Source organism: Oncorhynchus gorbuscha, linkage group LG01, assembly GCF_021184085.1.
Source record: "Oncorhynchus gorbuscha isolate QuinsamMale2020 ecotype Even-year linkage group LG01, OgorEven_v1.0, whole genome shotgun sequence".
Taxonomy (NCBI): Eukaryota; Metazoa; Chordata; class Actinopteri; order Salmoniformes; family Salmonidae; genus Oncorhynchus; species Oncorhynchus gorbuscha.
In genome coordinates this window covers 13,510,959-13,537,577 of record NC_060173.1, presented here as the reverse complement: position 1 = coordinate 13,537,577, position 26,619 = coordinate 13,510,959, and the positions used below count along the sequence as shown (strand labels likewise).

General features: G+C 43.9%; 1 protein-coding gene across 2 annotated transcripts; it reads right to left on the bottom strand.

Annotated features, from left to right (window-relative positions):
* Positions 1-442: 442 nt before the first annotated feature.
* Positions 443-26,619, bottom strand: cry2 (cryptochrome circadian regulator 2). 2 transcript variants are annotated; one of them, XM_046345290.1, is made up of 12 exons: positions 26,293-26,619; positions 20,133-20,241; positions 16,069-16,211; positions 13,478-13,525; positions 13,020-13,204; positions 10,661-10,890; positions 10,104-10,415; positions 8,444-8,595; positions 3,344-3,546; positions 2,118-2,201; positions 1,645-1,838; positions 443-567 (listed from the first exon to the last, which is right to left on the bottom strand). In XM_046345290.1, exons 1-11 carry the CDS (start codon positions 26,448-26,450, stop codon positions 1,651-1,653), a joined length of 1,812 nt encoding a protein of 603 aa, XP_046201246.1. In that variant the 5' UTR covers positions 26,451-26,619; the 3' UTR covers positions 443-567; positions 1,645-1,650. The 2 variants fall into 2 exon arrangements, with proteins under 2 accessions (XP_046201246.1, XP_046201255.1); XM_046345299.1 differs by lacking the exon at positions 13,478-13,525.

The window sequence follows — 26,619 nt, the reverse complement described above, 5'->3', positions numbered from 1 at the left end:
CCATTTGACCTGCGTATGTGTTCAGTTTTTGGGGGATTTAAAACATTTCCCCCAGTTTGAGATTGCCCAGTGAGTTCTTAACACTAAGGTTAATATCTTTGAGGGTCTATTGCAGTCTTAAAGAGGTTATTCACACACTAATAAAATGTTGTGGTAAATGTTTTGATTTTATTTTAAATGCTAGATTAGGAAAGCTGAAAGGTGTAAGAACTAACCTTCTTAGAACAAACTTCATTGTAACCTTGTTGTATACACATACATTATTAGCCAGTATGGTACTGTTTTTAACACTGATCTGGAGTTGCTGTTATTCTTAGATTTTAGAAAGTGGTTATGGTTTGTTAAAACGCTGTGTGTGTGTGTGTGTGTGTGTGTGTGTGTGTGTGTGTGTGTGTGTGTGTGTGTGTGTGTGTGTGACTCATCTTGCCACAAGGATAGGGGTGTGTGTGTGTGTGTGTGTGTGTGTGTGTATGTGACTCGTCTTGCCACAAGGATAGGGGTGAGCGCGGGACATCAGAGGTCTTCTGCCATGTCCTTCTGTTATACACCATCCCACATGGCAAGATCCTAAAGACACAGGCAATAAACCAAAGCTTCAGTTAAAATCACACTCCTTTCACCTCATTAAATCACCAGTAGACAGGATGCAGCTCATCTCAATAGGTGGTAGAGGTGTGACGTTTGTTTGACGTAGATGCAGAAAGTAAACGGCATAATGGGTATATTTCCACAACAACTAAGAGTGTTGAAGCACGAAGCGAACCCGTGCACATACGGTGTGTGACTGTGTGAGAGCAAAGTGTTACATCTCACGCATTTCAATATCCTAGCCTATTCATTGATGACAGGCCCTGCTTTGCTGAAGTCGGGAGACATTGCAAGCCAAGAAATTGTGGGACACAGCTTTTAACTGCCGATAGACGGGCCTAGTGCATGGTTCTGACGGTCTGCCTGATGGCCGACCTACCTATACTGTGCCCCTCCCCTCTCTGTCCCTCACTAGCACGCTATGAAAGATGCAAGTGTTTGTGTTCTCAGAAGTAAGGCAAAAAAAAAATATCTGTCTCCTCCCTTCCAAAAAAAGGTATATATATTAGGAGTCGATTTCTTGCAGAATCAAATCTTGACATTCAACAGGGAGTCTGCACAACTACGTCATCGTCGTTAACAGTAAAAAATGTTTTTTTTAAAGGGCCGTTTAAACAGTGATATTTTTTCCATTTGTCATATACCTAATAAGTGGTCCAGGTATCCTCATGACACGGCACAAGTGAGGGGTGGACCTTTCCTCTTTTGTTCACTATTGCACCTCTAGTGTTCCTGAAGCAAGCGGGGAGGCCGATGACCTCACATCAGATCAACTCCCTGAAGTTTTCAGTTATGTCCCAAAGATTATATTTTGCTCAAAATATTGTTGTTATACCCTTAAGAGTGTGTACATTACCGTATAAAAGAGATTTTGTTTTCCAAAAGGAAAACTTCCAAAATAGCTGGGGTGCGTCTAACTTCTTACAAACAGCCCAAAAAAAGAGCATTGACTGATTTGATTTTAATTTATTTGATGACTTCTGAAAAATGAATCTCATCATTTTAAAAACTAATTAAAAGAACAACCCATTGTCTTCAGATAGTTTAGCTAATTACCGTGTGTCACTGCAGATCCACTGGCTGATGCTCTGACTGTTCCTCCCATTGCTCCTGTTGTTGCACCTGGTCTCCTTTGGCAGTGCTGGTGTGCTGGTGTTTTGTGTGGGTGCACATCTGGGTGCTTTGTGGTTCGGAAGACCTGCCTCTCTTCAGAGTGTTGGACTGGGCAGACGAAGTGTGTGGGGGTGACTCTGCATTCAGTAGTTTAGATTAGTAATGTCTATTCCTGTACATTTAACTCATTCACTTTCTGTTATAGACATTTCATTGTCTAGCTGATTCATTGAAACTTTCAGAAAAGACAAGCCAATGTGTTAGAAGCTTCAAGTGATTCAATTACAAAATAATTTGCTTGTTTTTTTATTGAACCAACTAAGCAGCAACTAAAACGTGAAAAATGCTGGTTAATTAAAGGATGAATAAACATTTGAAAAAAGACTACAAAATAAGAACTACACCTCCAAACATACCACAGGTGCTGCTACTGGCCTGAGAGTCGTCTGTCGGGGGAGGCTCTGCCTCTTCCTGAATGGTTGGCACAGATGCCAGGAGACCTGACAGACACACACAGACCGACGTTACGTCAATGTTACCATGGCAACGCGGACTGGAAATAGCCTACATTAGGACTGACGCAGAATGAAAACAACAAGGGCAAGTCATCCAATGTAAACTGAAAAACAACCATTTTTATTTTACCACTAGGAGGCTCTCTAGAGCCATAGAATAAACCGGAGCTGTGCTTCATGAAACAGGATGCTATTCTGTGTTGTTAGAACTCAGACAGACAGCCCCATCCATAAGACAGCAGTCAACAACAGTCATCTACTGCAGTACAATACCTACATCTGTGGTAGACGACCCTGTTCCTCGAGTGACGCAGGGATTGCAGGATATTGTCCCAGCAAGGCACCACACTGACCTACTAAGCTAATTGATCAGTTCAATGATTGCCTCAATTTAGCACACCTTGTCTTCCAGGTCGGTTAAAACATGAAGTGCCTACCCCTGACCTGCATACATACAGAGATCTATTCCCAGTAACGGGGACAACATGGATGTACAGTACCGTGGTAACCATAATACTTCTACTACATGATCAGTGAGATGACAGAATGGACAGACAACAGCAGCTCGTGACAACAGGTCATCGTGACAGTCATGCAGCTCATGACAGGAGGAGTGCGTTGTTGGCAGTAGGAACCATTCAGACTGTCCATCAGAGGCCAACATAACAGCTCTTAGAGAAATGACAAGGAGTATGGTGGAGCTGGGGGCCATTAAACGACGACCCATAAGAGGCAAATTGCTGCCGTTATCTCAGCAGGAACTGTGAGAGAACCAGGATGTGGTTTTAGACGAGAGAGCTCCTTTCAGACTATATGAAATGAAACCAAACCATGGTCGTGACTCATGTTCAATAGGGCAAACCACAGCAAAACGGTTCGCAACGGAGAGCAATAATCTGTGGCGTTATTGAAAAAGATAAATAAAAACTCCCCACTGAGCATGACCACTGTAACCAACCTCAGATGTCTCAGCCACATGGGGCCTTTAATGAGGACGGGTGAGGTGGACTTTTTCTATCGCTGCTGTCTTCAGAGCTTGATCCTAGGTTTTTATTGTAAATAACTATGTTCTTAACTTGTTCACCTGTATAAATCAAGGTTAAATAATATAAAAGTTAAAGACTCACTGAGGCCTCTGTAGTGGGAGAGTTGCTGATAGACCTGCTTCATTCTCTCTATGTTGAGCCTGCTGCCCTCTGCGTGGTTGATCATGGGCTTGGGGTAGTCTACTCCCACGATGCAGTTGGCTGCCTTCTGGACAGACTCTGGGGCTCTCCACGGCTCATAGATGTATCGGTTGGGATAGTCCTTCAATTTAGGAATGTAGCGCCTAGGAGATAGACAATCACAGATGTTCGAGACATTCATTGTTATTATTTATGCCACTGAATTACATATAGAACTGATTCATATGGTCTCTATGCAGTTTATTCAATTGATTCCACTGGTTGTTTATTCTATTGATTTATGTATTTTGTACTTGAAAAAGAGCACCACGAACTGGTCTTTCGAGTCGGATAGGTGCAATTGGCCTGGGACATGACCAGTAGAAACAGGATGCAGTTCATGCAGCATGCCATACCCCAGACGAGGCACACACGCTGGCAAGAGGAGGACTGGGAAGTCCAGCAGACTGGAGCCTTGGAGAGGTTTTACCTCAGGTTCGTGTCCAGCAGCCGGAACCAACCCAGCCTCCACGGCTCCAGCCCTAGAGCCAGCCGAGCAGTTGCCAGAGCTGCACTCAGTCTTGCTGTCCAACGCGCTCCGGCCAGCCAACCCGACACCAGTGGTGCAGCCAGACCAGCGACTGTTACAGAGGCTCAAGCTGTTTCAGCATCTGGCCAAGCTCCATTCCACACTCCAGCCGGTGACACCACGAGCAGCACCGGAGCCAGACAGTGCTGAAGCCTGACCAGCAGCTGCCGGCGCTCTGGCATGCCCCACCTCCGCCTGCCACCGGTGCCTGAGCTGGCACCCCAACAGAAACCCCAGCCAGAGTGTCACCTGGACCAGCTGTCACCGGTGCCTGAGCTGGCACCCCAACAGAAACCCCAGCCAGAGTGTTACCTGGACCAGCTGTCACCGGTGCCTGAGCTGGCACCCCAACAGAAACCCCAGCCAGAGTGTTACCTGGACCAGCTGTCACCGGTGCCTGAGCTGGCACCCCAACAGACCGGTGCCTGAGCTGGCACCCCAACAGAAACCCCAGCCAGAGTGTTACCTGGACCAGCTGTCCCCGGTGCCTGAGCTGGCACCCCAACAGAAACCCCAGCCAGAATGTTACCTGGACCAGCTGTCACCGGTGCCTGAGCTGGCACCCCAACAGAAACCCCAGCCAGAGTGTTACCTGGACCAGCTGTCACCGGTGCCTGAGCTGGCACCCCAACAGAAACCCCAGCCAGAGTGTCACCTGGACCAGCTGTCACCGGTGCCTGAGCTGGCACCCCAACAGAAACCCCAGCCAGAGTGTCACCTTAACCAGCTGCCACCGGTGCCTGAGCTGGCACCCCAACAGAAACCCCAGCCAGAGTGTTACCTGGACCAGCTGTCACCGGTGCCTGAGCTGGCACCCCAACAGAAACCCCAGCCAGAGTGTCACCGGACTCAACTCCGGTTCAGGTCTCTACTGTTAACACAAAATGACCAGTTTAACAACATTTACTTCCCCGTATTTCTACAGTACACAGTTGCCATCACACTCAGGCCAGGTTCATCTCCAGTGAGACTACTGCACAGGTGTACTAATAACAGAGTGATAGCACCACAATAACAGAAATATAAGGATACTTAAACCATGAACTTAATAATCTCCCACTTTTCTTTAAAGACAAATAAAACATCAACAAAATAATTAAATGTCACAAGTTATTATATAAGTTCTCCATTACAAAATGGGTTGTGTGACAAAGTCACGCCTCAGTGGCGCAGCGGTCTAAGGCACGGCATCTCAGTGCTAGAGGAGTCACAGGTTTGATCCTGGGCTGTATCACACCCGGACGTGATCTGGAGTCCCACGGTGCGACGCACAAGTGTTCCAGTGTCGTCCGGGTTAGGGGAGGACGTCATTGTAAATAAACATTTGTCCTTTACTGATTTGCCTAGTTAAATAAAGGTAAAAAATGTTTTGGTAGGTTTTGTGTCTGTTAATGTGTCCTTTGTCATTTTCAGTAAGAGGCCGATTCTCAGCAACAGGCCCTCATCTTGTTGATCAATTTACTTTCTGCCGTCTGGAGCGATGGACTCTAACAATGGTGCCTCTGTGCCTCACAAATATCACCACACCATCTTGGCCAATGACTACTCCCGGTCCTTTCCACTCTTGACAGTCAACTCGTTTGTAGTACACTTTGTTTCCAGTCTCGTACAGCTCATCGGTGGGTTGTTTACGCAGAGCCCTGAGAATTCTCTCTGAACACTTCTCGCTGTATGTCGTGCTGAAAGGTGCTGTCCCACCCATGCACTCACACTGGTACCTTCTAGTGCTGAAAGGTGCTGTCCCACCCATGCACTCACACTGGTCCCTTCTAGTGCTGAAAGGTGCTGTCCCACCCCCATGCACTCATCACACTGGTCCCTTCTAGTGCTGAAAGGTGCTGTCCCACCCATGCACTCACACTGGTCCCTTCTAGTGCTGAAAGGTGCTGTCCCACCCATGCACTCACACTGGTCCCTTCTAGTGCTGAAAGGTGCTGTCCCACCCATGCACTCACACTGGTCCCTTCTAGTGCTGAAAGGTGCTGTCCCACCCCCATGCACTCACACTGGTCCCTTCTAGTGCTGAAAGGTGCTGTCCCACCCATGCACTCACACTGGTCCCTTCTAGTGCTGAAAGGTGCTGTCCCACCCCCATGCACTCACACTGGTCCCTTCTAGTGCTGAAAGGTGCTGTCCCACCCATGCACTCACACTGGTCCCTTCTAGTGCTGAAAGGTGCTGTCCCACCCCCATGCACTCACACTGGTCCCTTCTAGTGCTGAAAGGTGCTGTCCCACCCATGCACTCACACTGGTCCCTTCTAGTGCTGAAAGGTGCTGTCCCACCCCCATGCACTCACACTGGTCCCTTCTAGTGCTGAAAGGTGCTGTCCCACCCATGCACTCACACTGGTCCCTTCTAGTGCTGAAAGGTGCTGTCCCACCCCATGCACTCACACTGGTCCCTTCTAGTGCTGAAAGGTGCTGTCCCACCCATGCACTCACACTGGTCCCTTCTAGTGCTGAAAGGTGCTGTCCCACCCCCATGCACTCACACTGGTCCCTTCTAGTGCTGAAAGGTGCTGTCCCACCCATGCACTCACACTGGTCCCTTCTAGTGCTGAAAGGTGCTGTCCCACCCCCATGCACTCACACTGGTCCCTTCTAGTGCTGAAAGGTGCTGTCCCACCCATGCACTCACACTGGTCCCTTCTAGTGCTGAAAGGTGCTGTCCCACCCATGCACTCACACTGGTCCCTTCTAGTGCTGAAAGGTGCTGTCCCACCCATGCACTCACACTGGTCCCTTCTAGTGCTGAAAGGTGCTGTCCCACCCCCATGCACTCACACTGGTCCCTTCTAGTGCTGAAAGGTGCTGTCCCACCCCCATGCACTCACACTGGTCCCTTCTAGTGCTGGTGGCTTGTCAACCAGTACAGAGGGAAGATTAGGGTTCTGCCCCAACACTAGTTGCTATGGGCTGTAACTATGAACATTGTGCATTGAGTTTTTTTGCCATCACAGCCCATTCTAGGGCTGTTTTCCAGTCACATCCATTGTTTTGCTTCAATTTCAGCATAATCTCTGAGTGTTTGATTGTCTCTCCAGAAGTTCATTGCTCCATGGACTGTATGCAGCAGTTGTCTTTACTTCCATGTTGAATTTCTCTGCCATTTCTCTTATTATTATTGAATTCTCCTCCATTGTCACTGTACAATTTCTGGGGCAGGCCGTGCACACTTATCCAGGAACGAATGAAGTGGTTGACGATGTCACTGGGTTTCTTTGTATTCACAATGCTTCCAGCGCTGAAGCGTGTTAAGCGGTGGATTATGTGAAGGTACCACACACTCAGTTCTAGCTCATATAGATCTACAGCCACTGTTTCATTGTACTTGGACGCCAGTGGCAAACCAACAGCTGGTCTGGGCTGTTTCAATGTGACTCTTAGTCTGACCAATTTTTGCTGGTATCTTAAATCTCTTGGTAGAATACCTGGTTAAATAAAGGTGAAATTCAAAATTCAAAATGGATAACTCTCCCATCTCCAAATTTGAAGTCACTGTTGCTTGGTGTGTCAATCATATTTTGTACTTATTTTATATTTATTTCACTGACATAACTATCAAGACATGTTGCACCACACACTGTGCGTGTACATGCAGTATCAATCACAGCAGATCCTAAAGATTCAACTATAAATATCTCAGTATCAGAAGCAGATTGTCTCTCTCTCTCTCTGTTTTTACATGTTCCTCTGTTAGTTTAACTTGTTCATTTGTTTATGAGGACAGTCTTTAACCCAAAGGTAAGTGCTTTGACAAATACCACATTCTGATCTTCATGTCCAGTGCGTGTCCAGTGGATTTGTGCTGGGCAAATGCTTTGATCAAAGTTCCCATTCCGTTTCCTTGTTCAAATCCTCCATGTATATTCCCAGTGCTGTATCTCTCGCTCTTTCCTCGAGCGATAAAACCACCGCAAGTGTTTGCTTTTTCTTATATAATATACACTTAAAACATTAACTTAACACCTACTACATCTGCTGCCTTGCAGATATGCTTGACCTGGGCCCATCGCCAGACCCAGCCCTGAATCCAACGCCCGGCACTGACCAGGACCCACCGGCTGACCAGGTTTCAATCCTGGGTCCACAGGCAGACACCAAGCACAGCCAGACCCACAACCAGCACTGACGCTCAATCCTGCCGTCAGCCATTAGTGCTCATATCAATGTGTTCTGATATATGCCTGTGTCTTTATTGTGCCTGTATGAGCCTCTATGGATCAATAGAGTTTCTTTAATTATTCAGCCAAAGCACAAACAACGTGGTAATCACGAACCAATCACTGTCCTCTGTCCAATGCCCACAGGTTAGTGTGTGTCTGACGTAGTGTGTGTGTGTGTGTGTGTGTGTGTGTGTGTGTGTGTGTGTGTGTGTGTGTGTGTGTGTGTGTGTGTGTGTGTGTGTGTGTGTGTGTGTGTGTGTGTGTGTGTGTGTGTGTGTGTGTGTGAGACAGAGTGTGTGTGTACCTGATGTAGTCTCCGCTGGGGTCTGTCCTCCTTCCGAAGCCCACAGGGCAGTAACAGTGGAAGAACTGCTGGAAGAAGGCACTGCAGGAGAGCCACATCCAGCTGCCTGCGTTCACACTCCAGTCTGCATCCAGGAGCAGCTCCTCAAACACCTGACAGGCAGAACCAACCAGCACAGAATACAGTTAGATACCAGTGAAGCGACACCACTACTGTCTCACGTACGTCTTGATGCTTTGTATATACAGTAAATACCCACGTTTTCCTTGTCCATGTAAACCCCCAATGCCTTTGTGTAATTGTCCATGTATTTCTGTTATTGGCCTGCTTTATGGAAGTACTAAGGTAAAGTAAACACTGTGTGTGTTGACAGTCTGTATTCAGTAAAAGCTCTAACACCTGGATAAAGGACTAGAGACAAGCCCCAGCACTACATGATAAGACACTGACAGTCTGTATTCAGTAAAAGCTCTAACACCTGGATAAAGGACTAGAGACAAGCCCCAGCACTACATGATAAGACACTGACAGTCTGTATTCAGTAAAAGCTCTAACACCTGGATAAAGGACTAGAGACAAGCCCCAGCACTACATGATAAGACACTGACAGGCTGTATTCAGTAAAAGCTCTAACACCTGGATAAAGGACTAGAGACAAGCCCCAGCACTACATGATAAGACACTGACAGTCTGTATTCAGTAAAAGCTCTAACACCTGGATAAAGGACTAGAGACAAGCCCCAGCACTACATGATAAGACACTGACAGGCTGTATTCAGTAAAAGCTCCAACACCTGGATAAAGGACTAGAGACGAACCCCAGCACTACATGATAAGACACTGACAGGCTGTATTCAGTAAAAGCTCTAACACCTGGATAAAGGACTAGAGACAAGCCCCAGCACTACATGATAAGACACTGACAGGCTGTATTCAGTAAAAGCTCTAACACCTGGATAAAGGACTAGAGACGAACCCCAGCGCTACATGATAAGACACTGACAGGCTGTGGTTTATCTACAGCCTGGCAGGTAGCCTAGCGGTTAGAGAGTTGGACTAGTAACCGAAAGGTTGCAAGATTGAATCCTCGAGCTGACAAGGTAAAAATGGTTCTGCCCCTGAACAAGGCAATTAACCCACTGTTCCTAAGCCATCATTGAAAATAAGAATGTGTTCTTAACTTACTTGCCTAGTTGAATAACAGTTACAATACTGTAGGTTCACTCCAATCCTAATCTATCACACCTGATTAGAATAATTAGCTGGTTGATAAACTGAACCAGGTTAGTTACAACTGGGGTTGGAGTGAAAACATACAGGAAGGTAAGCTCTCCAGGAACAGGGTTGGACACCCCTGCCCAGACCTACCGACGCTGATGACAAGCTCTATAGGTTACTGCTACATGTCCTCCTAATATACTAAAGCTTCTCCACAACTCTTGTTGTGGTATGGTAGTTCATGTTGGTTCTTTCTCAATTACTTTGAGTCATTGCATGCCCTCTCAAAGCCCATTGCAGGAGAAGGTCAGAGGGGAGACCTTTGATTTTCCCCTCCAATGCATTTGAGAAGGAAAGGGACTGAAGACGCGAGCAACTGAGGAAAGATGAATCGAGAAAAAGTGAATGTAAATGACTGAAGAGGGAAGGGAATCTAACCTACCCTCATGCCACTCTCCCAGCTTATCCACAGGTCTCCCCGAGTCAGGAAGCAGGCCACTGCGTGTCTGGCCAGGTGGTGGATCCAGCCCTCTTGCCTCAGCTGTGTCATGATAGCATCTATCCAGGGGAAGCCTGTGCTCCCCTCTGCCCACTTGGCCAGGGCCTCAGGGTTATGGTCCCAGGGGATCTGAACACAGATGGGGTTGCCCTCCATCCGGTCGAAGTTAGGGTTGTTGGTTCCCGCTGCATAGAAGAATTCTCTCCACAGGAGCTGGCCGAATAAAGAGAGCGGGGGACTGCAATTCTTCCGCAACTGAGTGGGAACGATGGATAGAGAAATACCTATCAAAATCACTTCTTACATCAGCAGTTGTGCTTTACAGTAACCCAGCCTGTACCACAGAGAGCATGCAGAAACAAAATGTTATTTTACAATTACATGATCAAACAGCTTCTTTATCCCATTCCAAACAGCAACATGTATTCTTGTAAAACAAAATATATAAATATATATATATTTTAAAAGATTTCTATTGTGGTGATCCAAGGTCTCGGTACCTTCATGTAGAGTTCCCTCAGGTTGTAGTAGAAGACTCGACAGGATAAGCATCCAAAGCGTAGATAGGGGCTGAGGCCCGTGGGACTGGCGATCAGCGAACACATGTTGATCCTGGCTCGCTCAAAGCTAGCTACCCAGGCTTTTCTGTCTAAGTGTTTGTTGAGTCTCTCTAGTGCTTCAGACTCCCCTCCCTTCCACACCGCAGGGTCCAGGCCTTGTGTCTTGAATCCTGGAGAACAGAACAGAGAGCACAGAACAGAAAGCACAGAAGAGTCAGATACCATGTGCATTGTGACTACATTTAGCCTCACACACAGTACATGGTGATACACAGGATGTTACAGTTCTGGAGAACCAAATGGTGTACATACATTAGCAACAATAACTATTATACTGTACAAACACACCATTGTTTTAACATGTGAAAAATATATATACACTACCGGTCAAAAGTTTTAGAACACCTACTCATTCAAGGGTTTTTCTTTATTTTGACTATTTTCTACAATGTAGAATAATAGCGAAGACATCAACACTATGAAATAACACATGGAATCATGTAGCATTCTCACATAGGTGTTCCTTTTGTCCAGGTGGGAAAGGGCGGTGTGGAGTACGAGTGAGATTGCATCATCTGTGGATCTGTTGGGCGATATGCAAATTAGAGCGGGTCTAGGGTATCTGGGAGGATGCTGTAGGGACTATAGTGGTCTGCTTGAAACATGTAGGTATTACTGTTAAGGGATTTTTATGAATAATGACTAAATTATGTACAGTGGGGCAAAAAAGTATTTAGTCAGTGTCACGCCCTGGTCAAAGTATTTTGTGTTTATCTTTATGTATTGGGTCAGGCCAGGGTGTGGCATGGGGTTTTTGTATTGTGGTGTGTTTTGTCTTGGGGTTTTGGTATATAGTGTGATTGTAGCTAGTGGGGTGATCTAGCAGAGTCTATGGCTGTCTGGAGTGGTTCTCAATCAGAGTCAGGTGTTTATCATTGTCTCTGATTGGGAACCATATTTAGGCAGCCATATTCTTTGGTTGTTTTGTGGGTGATTGTCCTTAGTGTTTTGATGTCCTTATTCTGTGTCAGTTTGCACCAGTTTAGGTTGTTTTGGTTTTCATTAGTTTTGTTGAGTTTGTGGTTTGATTCGTGTTACGTTGTTTTATTAAACATGGATCGCAATCTACAGGCTGCAGTTTGGTCCGACTCTCCTTCACCACATGAAAACCGCTACAGTCAGCCACCAATTGTGCAAGTTTAATTTTTTTTATCATAGGTACACTTCAACTATGACAGACAAAATGAGAAAAAAAATCCAGAAAATCACATTTGTAGGATTTTTAATGAATTTATTTGCAAATTATGATGGAAAATAAGTATTCTGTATTAAGCCAGTCACTGGTACTTCCTGCTTTAGTTTTCGCTTGTAAGCAGGAATCAGGATAGAATTATGGTCCGATTTGCCAAATGGAGGGCGGGGGAGAACTTTGTACGCATCTCTGTGTGTGACATTTTGTATGCATCTCATCTCATGTGTCATGCTGGTAAAAAATTGCTAAAACATAATTAAATTTCCCTGCATTAAAGTCCTTGACCACTAGGAGCGCTGCTTCTGGATAATCATTTTCTTGTTTGCTTATACAGCTGGTTGAGTGCGGTCTTAGTGCCAGCATCGGTTAGTGGTGGTAAATAGACCGTTACGAATAGTATAGATGAGAACTCTTGGTAGATAGTGTGGTCTACAGCTTATCATAAGGTAATCTACCTCAGGCAAGCAATACCTCGACTTCTTCAATATTAGACATCACGCACCAGTTGCTATTGACAAATAGACGCACACCCCCGCCCTCGTCTTACCAGATGTAGTTTCTCTGTCCGGCCGGTACCATGGAAAATCCCGCCAGCTCTATATTATCCGTGTCGTCGTTCAGCGATGACTCAGTGAAACATAAGATATTACAGTTTCTAATGTCCCGTTGGGAGTATAATCATGATCATAGGTCATCCATTTAATTTCCCAATGATTGCACGTTGGCCAATAGAACAGATGGCATTGGGAGTTTACTCACTTGCCTACGAGGCAGCCTGACCTCTGCCCCATTTTTCTCCATCTTTTCATTCCAAAACATGATTCCATTTGTGCCATTTCATAGTTGACGGCTTAACTATTATTCTACAATGTAGAAAATAGTAAAAATAAAGAAAAACCCTTGAATAAGTAGGTGTTCTAAAACGTTTGACTGGTAGTGTATATGGTACACCCAAGTCAAAATGAATGGAGTCTATGCTGGGTTACTGTAAATGCATTGATTGCTGATATCAAAGGAGTATTAAAATACATCTGATTGATTGATTACCAAGCTCTTCCAGAGAGGGGACACTGTAGTGTTCGTCGTGGTTATCAGCGATCTTCGTCCGACAACTGCCCATCTGTTCTTGTGTGATGGTGGGCAGGGGTTTCATAGGCAGCTCAAGCCTGTTCACTAAGGCCTGGAACCTCTTGAAGGTCAGTGGAGGACTGCCGTTGTTCATCTCAACGATCCTGATAACAGTAGAAACATGAAGGATCGTGAGATTAAAACACATTGACATACGGGACCGTATTCATAAAGCGTCTCAGAGTAGGAATGCTGATCTAGGATTAGGTCCTCACCCTGCCCCTGTTATCTTATTCATTACAATGTAAAAGGCTAAACTGATCGTAGATCAGCACTTCTAAATCAGACGTTTTGTGAATACCAGGCCCGAGGTAACTTTGTTGAAATGTCCATAATAATACTGCTGTGGTGAAGTGATGCTGTTGAGGAAAACGCACGGGTGATTCTTGACCGCGAGTGGAGGGCAGTTGTTCATCTCAATGATCCTGAAGATGATGGTGTAAATGTAGAGGTAGAAATTATGAAAATGTCATTTCAGGATTAAAACAGAGCATTACTTGTTGAAAGGCCAATTGATACTGATGTGGTGATCTTTGCACGTCAGCAAACTGGTGGGGAAATTAACTGGCCGGTAACTCATTTCTCAGCACAAATCAAAACAATCAATACAGTTCTACTTTTCAGTCGACATGATGTAGTTTTGACATTCTGTACCATCTAAAAACCTATACAGTATAAATTATTGATAGTCAACATAATAATGGTACTGGATTGGATCACAGTTATCAAGCTGTTATGCATCTTTTCTATTACCTCATATAGCCCTGATATACATAAAGTACTTAAACGTATTTAAAAAATAATAATCTGGCATCTTGACTCATAACAGAGCAAAGCATTGTTGGTGAGATTGGCTCAAACACATCAAGGAAAGAAATTCCACAAATTAATTTTTAACCAGGCAAACCTGTTAATTGAAATGCATTCCAGGGGACTACCTCATGAAGCTGGTTGCGAGAATGACAAGAGTGTGTAAAGCTGTCATCAAGGCAAAGGGTGGCAATTTTCAAGAAAATATATTTAGATTTGTTTTACACTTTTACTACATGATTCTATGTGTTATTTCATTTTTGAGGTCTTCACTATTATTCCACAATGTAGAATCATGTAGTAACAGTGAACAAAGAAAAACCCTTGAATGAGTAGGTGTGTCCAAACTTTTGACTGGTACTGTAGTTATCCCCTAACAATGGCCTGATTATGTTACAGCATGAATCTTATAAAATAGGTCCCATCTTACGCAACGCTCATATATATTGGCACCGTTTGGGCCCTTTCAGATATTCTTATTGGATCAACTCATTTTGTGGTCTGGGCCGAGTAGGCGTCAGGAGCCCCCGTGTGTCTCCAGCAGCAATGTGGTTGGGATGGCTGAGCACTGCCACCCCACCTGTCCGCCACGCACATGTCTGCCACAGTGACTGCCTCCCTGCTCAGCCATTTCCTCCTCCCACTGCCTGGAGCCTGCACATGTTGTGTGGTGTGACAGTTAGTTACATTAACCCACCACTAGGAAGCATCACAGAGCGATGGGATTCTATGGGACTGTGTGTTTGTGGGAAGTAGAACATTAAAACTCTTTTAGCTCATTCTACATCAGTGCTTTTCCCCATTGAGCTCTGGAGCTCTGCTTACAGCATGTGTCTTTACAGCATGAAATCACAATTATGTTACCCACTGCATTGTTCTCCAGTTTGACTTCCGGTGGTATACTGACATCACTTAGCCTACTGGATAGACAGACACAATAGACTGTTGAAATCTTATGGACTTCTCTCTGGTCAAATAATCGGTTAATTCAGCATTTTACAGTATTGCTGGGGTAAGTTTATTTCCCACACTGCTCTGTTGTGGTTGTGACGACACCAGACTGTCAGCTGGCTGTCTCCGTGACATAACACGTAGCATCATCTCAGATGTGTTACAGCACCACAGCAGTAAGGTTTCCCCTGCGACACACTTTGCTCTGGTTTATCCAATAAGATGTTGAATAGGGAAAGGGGGATACCTAGTCAGTTGTATAGGGAAAGGGGGATACCTAGTCAGTTGTATAGGGAAAGGGAGATACCTAGTCAGTTGTATAGGGAAAGAGGGATACCTAGTCAGTTGTATAGGGAAAGGGAGATACCTAGTCAGTTGTATAGGGAAAGGGAGATACCTAGTCAGTTTTATAGGGTAAGGGGGCATACCTAGTTAGTTGTATAGGGAAAGGGAGATACCTAGTCAGTTGTATAGGGAAAGGGAGATACCTAGTCAGTTGTATAGGGAAAGGGAGATACCTAGTCAGTTGTATAGGGTAAGGGAGATACCTAGTCAGTTGTATAGGGAAAGGGGGATATCTAGTCAGTTGTATAGGGAAAGGGGGATACCTAGTCAGTTGTATAGGGAAAGGGGGATACCTAGTCAGTTGTATAGGGAAAGGGGGATACCTAGTCAGTTGTATAGGGAAAGGGGGATACCTAGTCAGTTGTATAGGGAAAGGGGGATACCTAGTCAGTTGTATAGGGAAAGGGGGATACCTAGTCAGTTGTATAGGGAAAGGGGGATACCTAGTCAGTTGTTTAGAGAAAGGGGGGATACCTAGTCAGTTATACAATTGAATACCTTCAACCGAAATGTGTCTTCCGCATTTAACCCAACCTCTCTGAATTAGAGGTGCAGAGGGCTGCCTTAATCGACATCCACGTCTTCGGCACCTGGGGTACAGTAGGTTAACTGCCTTGCTCAGGGGCAGAATGACGGATTTTCAATAGCACTGGGAACAGAGTGAGCTCAACATTCAAATGACTAGGTAAGCACTAGCCTGATCCCAGATCTGTTTGTGACATCTTGCCAACTCCTATGGTCATTGTCCTGAGGCTACACAGGACAAAACGATTTGGGACTAGGATAGATAAGCAGTATAATGGGGAAATATACACTTGACTTATTGGACCCTTCCTACTGAGTTTGACAGTCAGTAACTAACCTGTCCAAGTTGTAGAGTGTGTGAGAATTCCTCACTATGGTCTCCACTCCAAACTCCTGGGCCATTTTAATGATGGCCCCATCTCTCTCCTTCCCATAGGGCTCAGAGTCATACTCAAAGGTCAACCGGGTGACGTTCCACTCCTACAGACAGGAGCAGAGAGAGATGGGGATAGAGGTGGAAATGAGAGAGGATGAAAGATAATACATGTTAAGTCACAATGGAAAGCTAACTGGGGTTGAGATCCATTTCTCTGATGTTATTGGGACAACACCTTATCTCCCAGACATGGGCCTAAAGATCTATGAACAGTACACAGTATCATTACAATCTAGTCTACATGGCAGGTGGCTAGAGTCTAGGCTACACTAGGGGAAAGGTAAAAATCAGACAGGATTCTCCGTCAGTGCTACAGTAGGCCCTGCTGCTGAACACATGATAATGAGAGCTTAGTGCTGAAAGTGAAACGTACCGAGTTCCCTCTCCGCCTCTCCTCAGACCTGATGGTCTCTTACATAAACAACCCTTTCTCCAACCTGCTGGTCAGTGCGTCACCCACTACACGTATTCTAAACTGGACATCTGAAAAACTAAAGTGGCGAAGTGGTAATTCAGAAGCAAATATCTTCCCGAATTACCGTATTATGACAAGCAGCCTTGACAACAGAGGCAATGAGGTGATGTGTATGGCTCTCCTCTTAGTCATCAACCTTCATAGAGGTGAATTGATACCTGCAAAATAAGTCCCGTTTCTCAGAAGTGAGAACAGGTGTGTGGATGTGCAGAGTGTTTGTTCCTGGCAGAAGATCATTTGTTCTTTACAGTTTGTTCAGTGTTCCTTGATTTACTTACCAACTGTACCATTGGCTGTATTTCCTAAATGTTCCCGGAGAGACAAAATGGTGATCCATCAGCTTGTCTCATGCATGACCAAAACTTCATTGTCAGATTAAAATGAGTATGTATGGTAAAAAATGTGGGTAATTAATAGGGATGTAATAATTAACAGAGAAACATTTGAACTGGGGACCGATGAGTAAGAGACGAGTGCATCGGTCTGCGGGACCCCAAAACAGATCCAAATGGATCATGCGTCGGTCAGGAAATCGATTCAAACATTACGAATTGTCAGTTCACACTATTTTTTCTCTCAAATTACTACGCCTTCCGAAAATACCTAATCTTTTGTGACAACTGTGTTCTCTCCTTCAGTGTTGAACTTGTTATTATGTTGACAGTCACTGATCTACAAGTCATTTTGCATGCCAAACAACCCCAGGGAATATCAGTAGTCTAGTCAAACTGTGTACTTTGTGCAACTCTGCGCGCTGACCAACAACAGATTTCCCCTGATCTGACACATCTGCTCAGCACCTTCAGTAGTCAAATGTTTGTGCGATGGCTTTGCACAACAGTATACTCTCTTAGTTGAGTGGCAACCAGTGAAATTTGCTAGGTATTAAAAAAAAAAAAATGCACTGTAGAAAATTGTGTTTAACGAGAATAAAAGTAGCCTAAGCAACTGCCGGAGAAAACTCATTTGGCTATACATGTCGATTTAGGAAGTAAACATTTATTCTTATTCAAATCATATTTTCCCTAACCCAAAAGTACTATTAAGTAGTTCTTAGGAGCATATTTTTGTTTACAACTTATACTTATCACTCCATACATTTTCCCTGACATCCAAAAGTACTTGTTACACTTTGAATGCTTAGCAGGGGAGAAAAATGGTTCAATTCACACACTTATCAAGAGAACGTCCCTGGTAATCATACTGCCTCTGATCTGGAGGACTCACTAAACAGAGAACGTCCCTGGTCATCTACTGCCTCTGATCTGGAGGACTCACTAAACAGAGAACGTCCCTGGTAATCATACTGCCTCTGATCTGGAGGACTCACTAAACAGAGAACGTCCCTGGTAATCATACTGCCTCTGATCTGGAGGACTCACTAAACAGAGAACGTCCCTGGTAATCATACTGCCTCTGATCTGGAGGACTCACTAAACAGAGAACGTCCCTGGTAATCATACTGCCTCTGATCTGGAGGACTCACTAAACAGAGAACATCCCTGGTAATCATACTGCCTCTGATCTGGAGGACTCATTAAACAGAGAACGTCCCTGGTAATCATACTGCCTCTGATCTGGAGGACTCACTAAACAGAGAACGTCCCTGGTCATCATACTGCCTCGGATCTGGAGGACTCATTAAACAGAGAACGTCCCTGGTAATCATACTGCCTCTGATCTGGAGGACTCACTAAACAGAGAACGTCCCTGGTCATCATACTGCCTCTGATCTGGAGGACTCACTAAACAGAGAACGTCCCTGGTAATCATACTGCCTCTGATCTGGAGGACTCACTAAACAGAGAACGTCCCTGGTAATCATACTGCCTCTGATCTGGATGACTCACTAAACAGAGAACGTCCCTGGTAATCATACTGCCTCTGATCTGGAGGACTCACTAAACAGAGAACGTCCCTGGTAATCATACTGCCTCTGATCTGGAGGACTCACTAAACAGAGAACGTCCCTGGTAATCATACTGCCTCTGATCTGGCGAACTCACTAAACAGAGAACGTCCCTGGTAATCATACTGCCTCTGATCTGGAGGACTCACTAAACAGAGAACGTCCCTGGTAATCATACTGCCTCTGATCTGGCGAACTCACTAAACACATGCTTCGTTTGTAAATTATGTCTGAGTGTTGGCGTGTGCCCCTGGCTATCCGTAAATTAAAAAAAATAAATAAAAATGGTGCCTCTAGGTTTGCTGAATATAAGGAACTTGAAATTATTTATACCTTTACTTTTGATACTTAAGAATATTTAAAACCAAATTGTTTTAGACTAACACAAGTAGTATTTTACTGGGTGACTTTCACTGGAGTCATTTTCTATTAAGTTAACTTCCACTGCCTAACCCTTAAGCCTAAAATTGCATTTTAACAAATTCAGGACATTAAAAATGTAGTATTGTTTTACTACCTTGTCAGGATATACACACATGACATGAGTCAGCTCAGACAAATCCAGCCCATGAGCTCCATCAGCAGCAGATTGTGACTTTAGAATGGAAAATGAATGTGTTTAGTGCATCGAATTGATTCGTGCATCTAATCAAACCACATAGTTTCAAACTAAAACGTATCGCTACTGTATCGTACCACAGATCCTAATCGAATTGTCTTGAAAGGGAACGATGCACATCCATAGTAAGTAAGCAGGATTATGTTCTCTGTAAGAATGCATATTCTCAGAACTCATTTTTATTTCTTTGGGATGAACATTGAGGTGGGTGGGTGAAAGGCTGTGTAGTATTAGGGCTATAGTTGTCTTCTGAGAAACTAAACCTATTGATGGACCCAAATAGTCCTATATATGCCCGAATTTATGTGCCATCACTATTAAAAACAAAACAGGGATTGAGTTTTACAATTTGGGTTATGGAACGTCTAGTAGGGCCGGGACGTACCAGTATCGCGATACTCACTAGTATTAAAAAATAAATCTGCAGCTTAACTATACAATAATGAGGATAATATTATGTTACTCGTGGTCATATCTTTTGTGAGTGGAGCTCAAAGGTGACCCTTCCAAAACAATGAAAACCTTTTGTCAGAGAGTTAGGGAGACAATTCTCACATTGCAGTATTACTCAAATACATGGTTCTGTAGAATACTATTGTGATAATCCGAATGAAGCCATACCACGGAAGATGTTCACTGCAATTACCCATGATTCAAGGTGTAGTGTACAATTAATACACCCACTGATTCCAGTCATTACGGAGTAGTAGCCTAGTCTACCTCACATCCAGGTAGGAAAATACTTGCATATTGACAAAGCTGGCAATGTGAGAATGAGATTGTCTTGTGCTAAAGTACAGTAAAGTGCATAAGTTTAGGCCTATATGTTTTTTTAAGTAACTGCTTGCAACTGTATGGCTTATGAGCTTTTGCTGGACCCAATTCAATGAAAATGCTCATTACATAAAGTTGTATAACCCCAAATCAAAGCTGTAGGGCTAACCGTGACTTGACTACAGTACCTTAAAGAGACTGGGAAACACATTAGCAGGTTGGCCTCGCACCACAAACAGCCTAGAATCGAGCTTCCTCAAACTGCTGTCCAGGTCCTCCAAAGACTCCAGCAGAAACCTGTGAAAAGAATATCTCAACCAATCAACAAATGTGAACATTTCTTTTTACAAGGAAATTTGTCATGGTCACAGAGCTCTTAAAAAAAACGAAGTCGAAACTTAGATACGGCCGGGACTATAACAGTATTGTGGCAAGGAAACAAAACACAAATTATATTTCACTTCTTTAGGAAAACAACCCTAATGTTGGGAAGAAATATCATTATGTTGTCATCCAGAGTCACATGTATTTATTCTCCAGGCTAAAACACACAAACACAATATTTTAAAGGAACAAGGAGTTTGATCTGCTTCATGTTTTCATTTTGGCCATGGAAAACAATAATAGCGATACTGGTATCGCCCTGACCCTAAACTTACACGCTTTTTTAGACTAACACAATATGTGTTGCCAGCGCTGTCTTTCCTTAACATCCGATTTGGCCTTGGATGTGGTGACTTTGTGGACAGGGGTTGACAGTGGCAACCATATAGAATAAAGAAATCTTACGAGGAACTCGCTGAGTCCATATAGAAGGATCCCCATTATCATCTGGTAGTCAGCCACAACAGGATACATAGATGGGAGAATAGGAGAGCCATAACGGCTTGGCTCACCCACATACAGTTCAACTTCAGTGTTTCCACAGTGCCTTCGGAAAGTATTCAGACCCCTTAACTTTTTGTTACATTACAGCCATATTCTAAATTGATTTAATAAAAACATTTCCTCGGCCATCTACACACAATACCACATCCTGACAAACCCCAAACTGAAATTTTAGCAAATGTATTCAAAATAGAAATACCTTATTTAGATAAGTATTCAGCCCCTTCGCTATGACACTCGAATTTGAGCTCTGGTGCATCGTGTTTCCACTGATCATCCTTGAGATGTTTTTACAACTTGATTGGAGTCCACCTGTGGTAAATTCCATTGATTGGACATGATTTGTAAAGGCAAACACACAACGGTCTATATGAGGTCCCACAGTTGACATGTCTGAGCAAAAACCAAGCCAAAATTTTGTCAAGGCACAGATGTGGGGAAGAGTACCAAACAATTTCTCCAAGAACACTGTGGTCTCCATCCTTCTTAAATAGAAGAAGTTTGGAACCACCAATACTTTTTCTAGAGCTGGCCGCCCAGCTAAACTGAGCAATCAGGGGAGAAGGGCCTTGGTCAGGTGACCAAGTACCCGATGGTCACTCTGACAGAGCTCTTTATGGTAGTGGCCAGTGTGAAGCCACTCCTCCGTAAAAAAGGCACATGACAGCCCGCATGGAGTTTGCCAATAGGCACCTAAAGACTCCAAGATCATGAGAAACAAGATTCTCTGGTCTGATGAAACCAAGATTGAACTCTATGGTCTGAATGCCAAGCGTCACGTCTGGAGGAAATCTGGCACCATCCCGCCGGTGTAGCAAGCATCATGCTGTGGGGATGTTTTTCAGCGGCAGGATCGAGGGAAAGATGAACGGAGCAAAGTAGAGAGATCCTAGAGTGCTCAGGACCTCAGACTGGAGTGAATGTTCACCTTCCAACAGGACAACAACCCTAAGCACACAGCCAAGACAATGCAGGACTGGTTTCGGGACAAGTCTCAATGTCCAGCCAGAGCCTGGACTTGAACATGATCGAACAGGAAATATCTGTGCAGCAACGCTCCCCTTCCAACCTGACAGAGCTTGAGAGGATCTGCAGAGAAGAATGGGAGAAACTACCCAAATACAGGTGTGCCAAGCTTGTTGTGCCATATCCAAGAAGACTTGATTCCGTAATTGCTGCCAAAAAAAGTACTGATTAAAGGGTCTAAATACTTATGTAAATGTAATACTTAAGTTCTATATTTTTAAGAAATTAGAAACAATTTCAAATAAATGTTTTTTGCTTTGTCATTATGGGATATTGTGTGAAGGTTGGTGAGGAATAAAAACAATTTAATCAGTTGTAGAATAGTGAGGACATCAAAACTATGAAATAACACATATGGAATCATGTAGTAACCAAAAAAGTATTATATATTTGAGATTCTTCAAAGTAGCCAGCCTTTGCCTTGACAGCTGAACCTCTCAACCAGCTTCATGAGGTAGTCACCTGGAATGCATTTCAGTCTTGTTAAAAGTTCATTTGTGGAATTTCTTTCCTTCCTAATGCGTTTGAGCCAATCAGTTGTGTTGTGACAAACTAGGGGTGGCATATAGAATATAGCCCTATTTGGTAAAAGACCAAGTTCATATTACGGCAAGAACAGCTCAAATAAGCAAAGAGAAGTAGTCCATCATTACTTCAAGACAAAAAAAGTCAAGAACTTTGAACGTTTCTTCAAGAGCCGTCACTAAAACCATCAAGCGCTATGATGAAACTGGCTCTCATTAGAGTTAACAGCCTAAAAAATTGCGGCCCAAATAAATACTTCAGGGTTCAAGTAAGAGATACATCTCAACATCAACTGTTTGGAGGAATCAGGCCCTCGTGGTCGAAAAGCTGCAAGAAACCACCACTAAAGGACACCAATAATAAGAAGAGACTTGCTTGGGCCAAGAAACATGGAAATCTGTCCTTTGGTTTGATGAGTCCAGATCTGATCGGAGATTTTTTGTTCCAATCGCCGTGTCTTTGTGAGACGCAGAGTAGGTGAACAGATGATCTCTGCATGTGTGATTCCCACCATGAAGCATTGAGGTGGTGGTGTGATGGTGCTTTGCTGTCTGTGATTTATTTTTAATTCTAGGCACACTTAACCAGCATGGCTACCACAGCATTCTGCAGCAATACATCATCCCCATCTGGTTTGTGCTTAGTGGGACTATCATTTGTTTTTCAACAGGACAATGCCTGGGGAAAAAACACACCTCCAGTCTGTTTAAGGGCTATTTGACCAAGGAGAGTGACAGTGCTGCATCAGATGACCTGGCCTATTATTCTACAATCTAGAAAATAGTACAAATAAAGAAAAACCCTAGGTGTGCCCACATTTTTGACTGGTACCATCTGTATTTGGGATGGTAAAATGTTTTCACTGTTAACTTAAAACAACTATCAGATATGTAGAAAAGATAATGGAACTATATATATATTTTTTTAAATAATGTAATCTTTGAGAACAAACAAATCACCTAAATAAAAACTGGGAGTCAGGGAGAATCTAAAATTAAAAGAGTGTCACGGCATGGGGCCACCATTGATTTTGTTATATATCACACGCACGCTGCACACATATAGCCTATAGATCGGTGGTCACCAACCGGTCGATCTTCAAGGCATTCCTAGTCGCTCAAACATTTCTTTAGAAAAGCCAAAGAAAAAGGCTTTCGCTACTTGTTTTGTTATTTGTGTTGCGCAGTTGGCTATAACTACACTTGATTCAGAAGCCCTGCGCACCGAGTCGGCAAAGTGTAACCGTTTGGAACCATTTAATGTCTGAAAAGACAAAGTCAGTCTGCCTGACGGACCTGTAGTGGCTAAATCGAGTTTGTCTACTGCGCTGGCCAATCGGATCGCTCAAATCCCCGTTCCTACAGCTTCCACGACCCCGGCCACAGCCAAGTTTGAAACTAGCCTACGTGAGATTTTATAACTTTTAAAACCATGACCAGAGAGAGACTCACAAAGAATACAGCAAAGAGCTGCTGGTTTTTATGAGTGAGTTTGTATCTAAATTTTTATTCAGCAATGTCAATGGTTTAATTCAACACTATTGTGAAACATAAAATGTGCTTCTCTCCATTTCCACTTGCGCTGCAGCTGCAATAAATGAGTAGCCAAGTGTATCGATAGTCTTGCGTTTTTACTATTAATAGCAGCTCGTCACGTCTATTTTAATATTGAGGAATAGTTATTTCTCTGGTCATAGGAGCAACATGGAATTTGTGCAGATGTGGTGCGACTCGAATTTCGCCATCATGTGGAAGACTGTCCACTCTCTGATCAGTCTCAACGGAGGAAAGGAAGGAGAGAGCAGGGACCGTGAGAGGTGGACCGTCTGCTGCTTTCTCCATTCCTCCGCTGAGATCCGACTGGGAAATGAGTTTTGAATGGTCAAACTCGGAATTCCAATTTTTAAAAACGGGTATCTTTCTAGAGCTCCGACTTTCAGACCTGAAGTTCACTGATGTCACGATCTGACCTATTTTTCCCCTGAGTTCCCAGTTGTCCTGAAAGCACCATGCCCATCAGATGCATGTACCATCGGTCCAGTAAAATAAAATATGCAAATTTGCTAATTATTTCTATCTATGCTCTTTCGTTTGTTTAACGCCATTTCAATTGTAGGGTGTTGCGCTAGTCTGTTGTCCGCTTGTTGAGGTTATAATGAGCAAGACAACATTGAATAATGGCTTCAACATGGTTTTCCATACAAAGTGTTCCATTACAATGGGAACCCGGTTATTGGTTGCTTTCTCATTTTAAAACAGGATACAGTAACCTCTCAATAACTCTTCAACATTTCAAATGGCGAGATTGACTACTGGCTACCACATGGACTTCATGTGTTTTGTGTCGGTAGCGGTCTTTCGCCAATAGCGCGCACTGGCTCCCACCAAGTCGGGCATATTAATTGAGTGAATTGTTTTCCCTTTGTTTATCAATGTATTACCAACTGAAACAATGTGTTTCTCCTGTCTTGAATGGATGTCCTATTTTGCTATCTCCCAAAATAAAGGCGATTTCTGACTAGAGACTAGGCTCTCAAACTTTCGTGTTGTGAAACCCTCCCTATGTTCTCCATCCAGTCAGACAGTACGAAGGATAGGCTAAAACAGCTTCTCCAGCAGAAATCCCCGATCACACTTGTAGGCGATGTTGGTTGTTAGTTGCTGTTAAATGATAGTTACATTTGTTTTTGAAAAAAAATATAGGAAAATGTATCAGTTTGTCACTTCCACGAGGTTGGAGTAATAACATGTTCAACTACTTAAGTCATTGGCTCGAATCTAGCTTGGGCCTTTAGATTTTTCTTCTCAAACCCTGACCTGGTCAGTTTGGTCTGTTTCGCAAGCATTCCTGGAAGTCTGGATTTAGCTTCAAACACACCGACAGGGTTATTGCAGTTCGGTACACCAGAATTACATACATTTCAAATGAAACACCGCGTTTGCCTTTGTAATTGAACCTTTATTTAACTAGACAAGTCAGTTAAGAACAAATCCATATTTACAATGACGGCCTACACCGGCCAAACCCAGACGACACTAAACCAACTGTGCAATGTCCTATGGGACTCCCAATCACAGCCAGTTGTGATACATACTGTATTCGAACTGTAGTGCGTACGTCAAACTATATGGTAGATGGCTTGACAGAAATGGTAGCAAAAGGTGATGTTATACTTTTGGTACATACAGTTCCAGATGATACTGCGTAATATTTTGCGCCCCACACTGTCGGTGTGTTCGAAGCGTTAGAAATTATGTGGTCCGGTAGTGAAACGAGATTACATGAAGATGACCTATAACGTACTGACGGAATTGCATGAATAAGATTTATAGTGTAATGAAATTTGTCACGATATAAACGGGCCTCGTGCACACCGGTTGCTTGACGCTGTATGTATTCCGGAAGAAGTCCATTCGTTTAATTGGGAGGCAATCTACACCGCTGCAACTCTTCTGCTGGACAAGGTTGCGGTGCGTGGCAGTGTTGGCTTTCTCTCTCTCTCCAATCTTGTGCGTTGTTTTGCAGTACAAGTAGTAAACTACCGAAGAAGTTGCTAATTTGTAGCGTGATTATTTGTTGTTGTGATGCGGAGCAAGACAATGCCCGATGTCTTGCCAGCATTTTCAGTGATGCAGATGTGCTTCGCTTTTCCACTAGCTAGTTTGTGTGTACTTCCTCAAATTCTTATTTACAATGACGGCCTACCCCGGCCAAATCTGTACAACTGGGACTCCCAATCACGGCCGGATGTGATACAGCCTGGAATCGAACCAGGGACTGTGTGATGCCTCTTGCACTGAGATGCAGTGCCTTAGACCGCTGCGCCACTCGGGGCCACGCTGATTATACAGCTAATAGTTTCATGAAGTTATAGTTAGTCGTTTTAGTAATGTGTGCATTGACACTGACCTCCATCTGTTGATGCCGACGTTGGCGGAACCAGCAAACCACGGATCCAAAATATAAACACATCGCACAGTGTCTGCGCTATTTAGAGCTTCCTGTAAAGCCGGATTATCGTGTAACCGCAGTCCCTTACGGAACCAATGCACTGAATTCACAACCATGATTCCAAGCTAGTCCATAGTAGTACCAAAAATAACAAATTGAATCAAGATAAATCCTAAAATGTCTTAATTTTACGATGTAACAGATAAGCTTTCAGTCCTGTCAACAACACCAAGAAATGTGGAACGGACGGATCCAAAGCACTACTACGTAACCACTTTCTTTTTC

What these genes read in the sequence shown, in the direction of transcription:
- cry2 (XM_046345290.1), bottom strand. Translation starts at nt 26,450, where the DNA reads ATGGTTGTGAATTCAGTGCATTGGTTCCGTAAGGGACTGCGGTTACAC. An exon ending in CCCAGCGGAGACTACATCAG is followed by an intron (nt 3,547 to 8,443) that starts GTACACACACAC and finishes TCTATCTCCTAG; the next exon opens with GCGCTACATTCCTAAATTGA. An exon ending in CTCCCACTACAGAGGCCTCA is followed by an intron (nt 2,202 to 3,343) that starts GTGAGTCTTTAA and finishes TGTGTCTGTCAG; the next exon opens with GTCTCCTGGCATCTGTGCCA.